This window comes from Raphanus sativus, chromosome 8 (genome assembly GCF_000801105.2).
Source record: "Raphanus sativus cultivar WK10039 chromosome 8, ASM80110v3, whole genome shotgun sequence".
NCBI lineage: Eukaryota > Viridiplantae > Streptophyta > Magnoliopsida > Brassicales > Brassicaceae > Raphanus > Raphanus sativus.
In genome coordinates this window covers 7,478,529-7,489,129 of record NC_079518.1, presented here as the reverse complement: position 1 = coordinate 7,489,129, position 10,601 = coordinate 7,478,529, and the positions used below count along the sequence as shown (strand labels likewise).

The following is a 10,601-nucleotide window of genomic DNA, read 5'->3' as shown; positions in this document are numbered from 1 at the left end:
TAATTAAAATAAAATATTTTTAAACTTTAAATAAAAAATATTGTTAACAAAAGATATTTCAACTAAATCATAAAATAATATATATAAAATAGAACACAAAAATCATAGTTTTGGATATACATGTTTTTAAGTCGGATACAGATCGGTTCTTATCGGATCGGATCTATTCAAATCGGTTCTTTTGGGATTCGGATATATTCGGGTCGTTTCTTTTTGGGTCCGGGTCTATTCATGTCGGTTCTTTTTGGTTCCAATTCTTTCGGGTAAAAAGAGTTTAAAAACCAAAAGGTACTTGTAAATTTTCGGGTTGGTTCCGGATTGGATCCTCTGGTAAAATGTCCATGCCTAGTTGGGTCGATTTACTTTTTTATATAATAATGCTATGAGAGAATGACCCTTTAGACCCTCTTTTTCACTATATATATAGATTGCCAATAGAGTTGATTAGCGACATAACCAAAAAGAACCAACACTAAAAGATGTTTTAATATTTTAATCTTCTCATAGCTTCTTCTCTGTGCTTGCAAATCCTCCTCCAACCCTAAGACCCGCTTTTCCTACAATATAAAAATTACCATATCATTAGAAGGTGACAAATATGTTTTACTACGTGATTTTCGCTTTAGCTCTTCTTGTCATCGCTTACAAATTCATCTTCAGCTATAGAACGCAGCGTTTCAAACTCCCTCCCTCTCCGCCTAACTCTCTCCCCATTATCGGCCACCACCGCCTCATTAAACCTCCCGTCCACCGTCTCTTCCATGGACTCGCCAAAATACACGGCCCAATCTTCTACCTCCGACTAGGTACCCGCCGTGCGGTTGTCATCTGTTCCTCCGCACTCGCAAGAGAATGCTTCACGGGTCATAATGACGTAGTTGTATCAAACCGCCCTCGTTTTTTAACTTCCAAATACATCGCTTACAACTACACAACCATTGCAACCACACCTTACGGTGACCACTGGCGTAACCTCCGCAAAATATGCTCCCTCGAAATAGTCTCTTCAAAACGTCTCGCCAACTTTCTCCACATCCGTAAAGAGGAAATCCACCGCATGCTCACGAGACTCTCACGTGACGCACTCATCAGCAAAGAGGTCGAGCTCGAGTCCTTGCTTTACGATCTAACGTTCAACAACATCGTGAGGATGGTTACGGGGAAGATCTATTACGGAGAAGATGCTAGTGACAAAGCAGAAGCAGATACGTTCAAGAAACTCATTGCTTATATTACCAGTACTAGTGGCGCGAGGCACCCTGGTGAGTACTTGCCATTCTTGAAAATATTCGGAAGGAGTTTTGAGAAGAAAGTGAAAGCTGTTGGAGAATCCATGGATGCGATCTTGCAGCGTCTGCTTGATGAGTGTAGGGGAAACAAAGACGGTAACACAATGGTTAATCACTTGCTCTCTTTGCAACAACAAGACCCAGAGTATTACAGTGAAGTCATCATCAAAGGCCTAATGCTGGTAACAACCAAACACAGTCATTTTGTCAGAACGACAACTTACTGTTAACAAATTTATTTATTTTCATATATATACAGTATTAGAAAAACGATATATGTATAAATAAATCAATTGATTATTAACTAATTATTACTATTTATTTATTTTATAAATATTTATATATTTTCATGAATCATGAGCACTAGTATATATAACGACATTAATATATTATAACAAATGAGCTAATGACTGTGTGCAAAACAGGGTATCATGTTTGCCGCATCAGAGACATCGGCCGTGACAATAGAGTGGGCGATGGCGAGTTTACTGAATCACCCAGAGTTATTGGAAAAACTGAAGCTAGAGATTGATGAGAAAATCGGACAAGACCGTTTGATCGATGAAACAGACATTCCAAACCTGCCTTACCTCCAAAACGTAGTGTCGGAGACACTCAGGCTATACCCAGCGGCACCGCTTCTTGTGCCAAGATTAACGGTAGAGGACATCAAGATCGGAGGATACGACGTGCCACGTGAAACGATGGTCATGGTGAACGCGTGGAGTATACACAGGGATCCAGAACTTTGGACTGAACCAGAGAGGTTTAATCCAGATAGGTTTAACGGTGTAGGAAAAGGAGAAAAGGATGATGTTCGTATGCTGATAACCTTTGGAAGTGGACGGAGAATGTGTCCCGGCGCAGGATTAGCGAACAAGATTGTGACGTTGGCGTTAGGATCTTTGATTCAATGTTTTGAATGGGGGAGAGTCGATGGCCAAATGGTTGATATGACTGAGGGTCCAGAGATGGCGATGCGTAAGGTGGTGCCGTTACGAGCCGTGTGTCAGCTTCGACCCGTTATGGATAAACTACTTACCGAGTCAAAGGTTTAGTTCTGCTTCTGTGTTTCTATTGAAAAATCTGTTATGCGAATAAATTGTGTAGTTACACTCCGGTGCTTCTCTGTAACCAAGACTATATGAATTCGAATAAATTGAAAACCCTAGCCTTTTTTCCTTTTTTCAAACAACTTCATCGTAATTGAAACATAATAATGTCCTACGAGGGCCTGACTGGTGTAACCGCAGCGGTTGCGGTTGCGGTTGCGGGAGTTTGCGGGTGCGAGTGGTTGCGGTTTTAAGCGTTTTTTAGAGATTTGTACGACTGGTATAGCTGTTAGAAATTGTTGCGTTTGCGGGACTTTTATGACTGGTAAACTACAAAACGCAACATCTGTTAAATAATAATTTAACAATATTTACATTTTATGTAATTATAAAAATATTAAAAATCATAATAATATGATAAATATAAAATTTATATTTATAAAATCATATTATTCAATTTTAAAAATTTATAGAAAATATTTTAGTTTTGAATTTTATAATATAAATTGAAATATAATATGAATACATTTTACAATTTCTATTATTTCAATTGAAAATTTTTATTGGATATTTTTAGTATTATTTTTATTTATTCTGTTTTTAAAGAAAAAAAAATTACCCTCCCGCAACCGCCCGCAACCGCAAACGCTAGCTGGAACCAGCTTTTGATTTTAAGAGGTTCGGAGCGGTTTGAAGCGATTTGTAGCGTTTTCTGTGATTGTTTCGAAACACCAACAACCGCTATAAACCGCAAAAGCTGCGTTTGCGGGTGGTAGCGGGAAAACCAGTCGGCACTTTAATAGGATAAATCAAACGCAATATGTGTCACATTATCTTCACTCCGCAATATGTGTCACACTAGCTTTTCACATATATTTCACACATGCATATATATATATATATATATATATATATATTGCCATGTTTTTAGATTTGTTTTTGAGCTTATTTCGAACTAAACTAAAATGAACTTGACCATAAAGAAAGATTCAACATACCCGGTACTTTTTTCTTAGTATATATACGTATGCTAATTAAGAAGATATGTTATTTATTTTCAAGTTATATATATACTTTATATTTTTTAATGTTTTGACAAAATATTAAATGAAAAGTACATTCTATTAATTTGAAGTGTGATCTGCAAATCGTAGCTTGTATGTCGGTTGGTACTAAGCGATATAATCCAATTTTTTTTTTTTTTTTTTTTTGTCGGCTGTCCATCTTCATTAGATCAAGTGGTGGTTAGACGAGTCGGTTCTCCGAGGATCCCCTCCGTCTGACCGGGTCTGATCTATGTGGATAAAGGTATAACTTCTATTTCTTGCCTCCTTAGCTAAAGCGTCTGCACGTCCATTCCGATCCCGTGGAATATGAGAAACTCTCACATCCTCAAAACCTTCCTGGAGGCTCCGAAACAAGTCGGTCTCTCTCACAAAAGCAGGCCAATCTTCCGGGTTTGTGACCATATCTACTAGGTCCGTACAATCTGTCTCGAACCTCATCGTGGTTATCCTCATGTTCCTAATACATGAAGCTGCCCAGAGTAGACCTTCCATCTCAGCATGTAAAGCTGAGAGGGTCCTCCTACACGCTCGCAATCCAAATAATTCAGAGCCCATGTGATCCTTAAAACTCCACCCTAAGCCACTGACGCTGCCATTGGCGATCCATGAAGCATCGATTTGGCAGGTCGGGATTCGGGATGTCCAAGGGGGCGCTGTTTCCATCTCCATATTGAGGGAGTCAACGAGTTCCTCCTCTACTTCCTCCTCTTCGTTAGCCTTCCTCCAACACTCTGCCTCCAGTGAGGCGTGTTGAAGAGTATCCATCGGGGATACGACTTTCCCATTAAAGAGCTTGTCGTTCCTCGCCTTCCAAATGTACCAACAGATCCATGGGAAGGTGTCGAATTGTGGACTCATGGGAGCCACTTCTTTTCTCCTCCAAAACAGAAAGTTCATGTTTTGGTATATAGATGTACTCGGGAAGTAACCCGGAAGGGACGGATAGTCCGATAAAGCCCAAACCTGAAGGGCAGGAGGGCATTCAAAAAGAAGATGATTAATCGACTCCACTGGACCAGCACATCTAGGACAACTCCTATCGGTACCCAGGTGTCTATAAGTAAGTCTCTCCGCCGTTGCCACGCAACCCGAGATAGCCTGCCATAGAAAATGCTTCATCTTGCTCGGAGCCTTAATCTTCCAAGCCTGTCGTTGTAGGCATGTGAAGCTCGGTTCCTTAACTCCTGTATGTGTAAGACTCCGTTTAGTCGATCGTAGTAGATCATAACCGGTTTTGACTGAATATACTCCTGATTTTGTGTGGTTCCAAACATATCCATCCGGAGCCAAGGACCTAGAAGGTTTGAGCCCAAGTATCAAGGGAATATCATCTGGATGAAAGAAATCTCGTAAAAGTTGTATATCCCACTCCTTGGTATCATCCTTAATAAAAGACTGAACAAGAAGTTGGGGAAGCCGGTAAACAATATGGTCGGCTGGTCGAGGTGGTCGTGCCAATGAATCTGGAATCCAATGCTCAGTCCAAACTCTCGTCTCTCTACCCGAGCCAATAGTTTTCCGTAGGCCCGAGAGAAGTAGCGGTCTAGCTGCCATGATACTACGCCACCCATAAGATGGTGAGTATATTTTCCGGTCTTCTAAGGGGGAGGTATTGTTACAATACCTTCCTTTTAAGACACGCGCTAATAAAGAATCCGGGTAATGAATTAATCTCCATAATTGTTTTGCAAGAAGCGCTATGTTGAAGTCATGGAGATCTCGAAAACCTAGTCCCCCTAAATCTTTGGGGGTACAGATCTCGTCCCATGAAATCCAATGCAAACCTCTGCTGTTTTGCGATGAGCTCCACCAGAAATTTGAAGTCGTACTCCTTAGTTTATCAATAATGCCTTGTGGGAGCAAAAAGCTTGACATAACATAAGTCGGAACTGCTTGAGCCACCGATTTAATCTAAACTTCTTTTCCTCCTTTGGAAAGGAGTCTCGATGACCAATTGTTGACTCGACCATTGAAACGGTCTTGTACGAAGGAGAACACTTTCATCTTCGAACCACATATTTGTTCCGGTAGTCCAAGGTACATCCCCATGCCTCCTTCCGAAGAGAATCCTAGTATTTCTTTTATATCTTTCTTCCGGGAAGATTCCACTTTGTTTCCAAAAAACATCGAGGATTTTGATGCATTAAGTCTTTGTCCTGAGGCCTTACCATATATGTCTAATATGTCCATAATCTCTCTGCATTGGCTTAACTCTGCCTTGCAAAAGAAAAGGCTATCGTCGGCAAAAAGAAGATGAGAGATCCTTGGGCTTGCCCTAGCGACTCGGAGTCCCACAATCTTCTTCTCCATCTCTGCTCCGTTAAGGAGCGAAATCAGCGACTCCGTACATAGTATAAACAGGAAGGGGGAAAGAGGGTCTCCTTGTCTCAAGCCCCTCCTCGGAACGATTCGTCCTCTCGGTTGCCCGTTGACTAAGACTTGATACGAGACCGACGTGACACAACACATAATGAGGTCAACTAGTCTTTCATCAAAGCCCATCTTCAGCAATAGAGCAGCTATGAAGCTCCATTCCACTCTATCATATGCTTTGCTCATGTCTGTTTTAATAGCCATGAAATCTTCTCGGCATCTCTGGTTTGTCCTCAAGGCATGAAAGCTTTCTTGTGCTATCAGGATGTTGTCAGTAATCAATCGTTTGGCTACAAAGGCCGATTGTGTCTCTGAGATCAAGCGCGGAATCACTCTCTTCAATCTCTTGCATAGTAGCTTAGATATAATCTTATAGCTGACGTTGCAAAGAATAATGGGTCGAAACTCAGTCATATCTCGAGGTTTCTTCTTTTTCGGGATGAGACAGATATTCGTTTGGTTCAAGGCAGGATCGAAGCTGCCTGACGCAAAGAAATCTTGTACAAGTTTGATAATATCTTGGCGCATCTCCCGCCAGAATCTCTGGAACAATTTACTAGTCATGCCGTCCGGTCCCGGTGCTTTATCTGGGTTAATATCGAAAAGAGCTTTCTTAATCTCTTGTTCCGACGGATTCTCTAAGAGAAGCCTATTGTCGGCCAGGGATACCTTCTCGGAAACAAAGCGTAGGGAATTATCTAGCTCTGTTGGGGAAGAAGTAGAGAAAAGATCCCGAAAGTATTGAACAGCCACGTTCTCCACCTCGGTTTCCTTCTCGACTAACTTGCCATGCTTGTCTTTTATGCTGATGATCCGATTCTGAGCTCTCCTTTGTTTTGTAATGCCATGGTGGAATTTTGTGTTTCTATCCCCATATTTGTGCCATTGGTCCCTACTCTTTTGTTCCCAATAAGAGTTCTCTTCTCTAAAGGCCATAATTAATTGTCTTCTTAGATCTTCCAACTCTTCTGTTGTAGAGTTTTCATCATCTTCGGCAAGATCTATTTTAATTTTTAATTCTTCAATCAAGACGGCAGAGTTTGTAGGATTATTCTTTTTCCAAGAACTGATTTTATTTCGGCATGAGGTAACTTTTCGATGAAAACTCCGAATTAGAGTTGCATCAAATTGTCCCCACCCCGAGGTTACTGCTTCTTTAAAGCCTGGTTTGCCAATCCACCTCTTGTCAAATCTGAATTTTTTCCTTGTTCTCCGAGAGGTAGATTGAATGCGTGCTAGGACCGGTCTATGATCTGAGCCCCATAATCTTAAGAATTCTACGACTGAATGGCCAAATAAAGCGTGCCATTCTTCATTTGCCACTGCTCTATCAAGTTTGCATTTAACTTTTCCGGTGCATCTTCTTCCCACCCACGAGAAAGAATTTCCTTTATAAGGGAAGTCTAACATTCCACAATTTTCTAGCATGGTACGGAAAGGGAGAAAAGAGTTCTCTAAACGACGTCTTCCTCCCCTCTTTTCATGGTTTCCGGTGATCTCATTAAAATCTCCAATCATAAACCAAGCTTTACTTCGTGTTGTGCTCATGCGTGACAATCGTTCCCAAACTAAGTCCCGATGTCTAACAACAGGATCACCATACACGAATGTCATAAAAATATCATGTCCCTCAAATCGAGTTTCAATATCAATCATATGTTTATCCGCATATAAGATAGTAACAGTCGGATCATCCATATAAAAAAGGGCTAAACCTCCGCTTCGACCAACCGGATCAACGGTACAAACCTGGTCATATCCAAAAGAAACTTGCACATCTTGCAAAAAATTCCGATTGTTTTTTGTCTCCGAAAGAAATAGAAATTTAGGTAAAAAACAGTGATAAAGTTCATTCAGATGCTCCTTTGTAAGGTCGGCACCCGCGCCTCGACAGTTCCACGCTACTGTGTTCATTTGGGGATCTTCGGTGGTTTAGTTCCCACTTTTGCTGATTTGGTTTTGTTCTTCACGAGTGTAGCATCCTTGTCTTCAAAAGAAACATCATGTGCTTGAGCCATAGGAGAAGAAGCAACCTGCAGCCCAATTTTTGTCTCTTTAGGTGAAGCCCGGCCCAGCAATATGTTTCTCTTTTTTGAAGAGAAGCCCATTGTCGAAGGTATAGGGGAGCCTTTCTTTTTCTGTGTCGGAGTTCGCGATGAACGGCTTGGCGTAGCTTGAGCACGACCGCTTCCAACCCCTGCCGTCTTCGAAACAGGTTGGTTCTGAAAGCCCTCTATCGATATCTCCATCCTTTTCTTCTCCGAGTCTGTAGAACCCTCAACCATCAGGGGCAGAGATGCTTGATCGGTAGAGAGACCTGTATCTTCTTGCTGGTGTGTTTCGTCACAGAGGAGCTCATCCTCATCCATCAGATCGTCATCATCCATATCAAAGGTAGCATCCTGATTTAACCAATCTTCATCCTCTAAAATTCTTTCAGCATTAGGGTCTTCAATTACGTTACTTTTTTCTCCTGGCTCTGTAATCCCAGTGGTATCCACAGCATGATCAAATGTTTCCTCTTCCTCTAGTGTTTGCTCATACCAACTCTTCTCTGTTTTTTTCTCAGTGAGCGCAAGCGGCAAAGAGCGTTGGGCTTTTGGTGAAGAAAGTTTAGTCTCAACAGCGAATTTGAGACTTTTTTTTGCCGAGCTTCCAGTGTCAGAAGAATCTCCCAAGTCTCCTACTTTTCCCTTCAATTTCGGATCCCCTGAAGTTCTTTTTTGCAGCGAGAGCATAAAGGGTCTATCCCTGACATGATCTGGGGAAGAGATGCTGCGTCGAGCCAGTTGGGGCTGATCAGACGTTGATCTAAGAGTACCAGCAGGACGACTCATTTGAAGGTCACGAGGGGCCTCAGGTAATCCTTTAGAATCATGCCTATCAGAGGCAAGTTTCTTTTCCACTTTCTTAGCTTCCTCTCTTTGTCTACTTGATGCAAAAGAGTCATCATACCTTCTCTTGTTGTATGTCTCTATGGTGTAGGAAGGTTTCTCGCGGTCCCTATGAGCATGACGGTTGTCCCCACGGTGGTCATCTCTAGGAGCATACCGGGAGTCAATGCGTTTCCAGACGCTATCCCGGTTATCTCTTTGAGTACCTTCACCCGAGTGTCTCTCATGATGGCTTGAAGATTTCTGATCAGTTGCACTGAGTCTCTTAGAAAGGTCACCTCTTTTGTTGTTATCGTTTCTTGTTTGGGGCCCTTGATCTTTGTTTGCTTCCTTTGCCAATCTGTGTTGTTCCCTTTCTTCTTCAGATAATTGGGGGCAGTTTTCATCTTCATGGGAGAGGAGATGACATGAGTGGCACCATCGATGTAAGTTACAATATTCAAGGGAAACAGGAACAATTTCCCCGGTTGGTAGTTGCGCCCGGAGAGCGAATTTGATGGGAAGATCAGCGTTCAACTCAACCTGAAATTTTGCTGTTTTTGCTTCCACCAAACCGACATGACCAAGCCTCTTTCCAAGGGCCCTGAAGACTGGGTCAAGCCAAAAGTGCGTTGGGATCCCCATTGCAGAAACCCAGAAGGTCATAGTGTTAGGAAAAGAGTCTCCAATGTGAGGCGCCCATCTCTCGAGGGCGAAGGACCATTTGTTGAAATGGCAAGGTCTTTTACTCAGTACCTTCTGGAGATCATCTTCTGAGTCGAAGTCAAACTGGAAACGGTGGTTACCCAAATCTACGCCACGGACTCGACCTTCAACGTCCCAGATGCTTGGCCTAGGCAGTAGAGCGATGAGAGCTTCAACATTACGTCTTTCTCTGTTGAAAAGCCTTCCTACCAAGCTGAGTCTGTAGCGAGCTATAAGCTCAGAGTTGTCTACATCCGGAAGGATAACAAGGTCGTCATCTTCCTCCTCTTGAACTATTGTCTTGTTTTTGTTTGAGCTGGTTAGTGACTGAGACATTTCCAAACTTTTCTGGTGAACTTAATGGTACGGGACTGTAGATCTCAGTAGAACTTGAAAGAAAACAGGAAAGCCACCACTTGTGTACTTTGAGAACGCCTTAAGGTCTTCCTTTGTAGGAGCTAGGACCTAACAAAGGAGAAGGGAGAGCTTTAGTTGAATCTCAGTTTAAAACAGGGACCAAAACACTACTAGTAGTGCCAGCCGGCTGTAAAAACGAGACATCCCTTGTTTGCATTGTTGGAGCTTTCCATGTCTTCTCAATAGATGGATTTTGCATAGTCGAGAGTGGGAGAAGCTTGAGAAGGGTCAGGGCCACTGCTTTGCCATAGAAACAACAGAAAATGAAGAAAGCTGTCGAGGGTTTTGAAAGCAAAACTTCACAGATCTTCGCCAAACTCTTCAGCAACTGGACGCAAAGTATGGTGTGGAGGAATCAGTAGGTCAGAGGCTACCCGGATCTGTTGATTTTAGACCAAGGGGACTCGGCGCGGCGGAGCCGTACACATTGTCCGTACTATCGCCATCAGGGGAGCACGGAGAGAGAAATACAACTTTGATCTAAATGTCCATCTATAGCGATATAATCCAATTATGTATTCGAAATAGATATATTATAAAAGTTATCTGTAATCTACTTTTGCATGGTTTTGGCTCTTTTACTAAGTAATGAATGATGACTAATGACTACTTGCTGCACCTGGCAAATTATTATTTGAATTTCCTTGCAATATCTTGTTATACAAAAAATCATATAATAGAGGTTATATTTAAAATTAAGTACTGGTGCACACATGTCGGTCAGGAGTGGAAGGAGTTTGAGTATTTTGGAACTTTATCAGATCCATTGGACAATAAGAGTCAGATATATATTATATATAAAAGAGTCAGATATAAATTTGTTCA

General features: G+C 41.8%; 2 protein-coding genes across 2 annotated transcripts; one reads left to right on the top strand and one right to left on the bottom strand.

The window, feature by feature from the left end:
• Positions 1 to 465: 465 nt before the first annotated feature.
• Positions 466 to 2,417, top strand: LOC108821037 (cytochrome P450 81F4-like). The gene is made up of 2 exons (XM_018594085.2): positions 466 to 1,471; positions 1,715 to 2,417. The coding sequence occupies exons 1-2, from the start codon at positions 599 to 601 to the stop codon at positions 2,345 to 2,347; spliced, it is 1,506 nt and encodes a 501-aa protein (XP_018449587.1). The 5' UTR covers positions 466 to 598; the 3' UTR covers positions 2,348 to 2,417.
• Positions 2,418 to 7,416: 4,999 nt separating this feature from the next.
• On the bottom strand, positions 7,417 to 10,248 carry LOC130498414 (uncharacterized). Its single transcript, XM_056991765.1, has one exon. The coding sequence runs from the start codon at positions 9,693 to 9,695 to the stop codon at positions 7,692 to 7,694; it is 2,004 nt and encodes a 667-aa protein (XP_056847745.1). The 5' UTR covers positions 9,696 to 10,248; the 3' UTR covers positions 7,417 to 7,691.
• Positions 10,249 to 10,601: the final 353 nt, after the last annotated feature.

Bases quoted from the DNA above. Each gene is read 5' to 3' on its own strand.
- LOC108821037 (XM_018594085.2), top strand. From the start codon at position 599: ATGTTTTACTACGTGATTTTCGCTTTAGCTCTTCTTGTCATCGCTTAC. The intron at 1,472-1,714 runs GTAACAACCAAA...TGTGCAAAACAG, and splicing joins TCATCAAAGGCCTAATGCTG to GGTATCATGTTTGCCGCATC.
- LOC130498414 (XM_056991765.1), bottom strand. From the start codon at position 9,695: ATGTCTCAGTCACTAACCAGCTCAAACAAAAACAAGACAATAGTTCAA.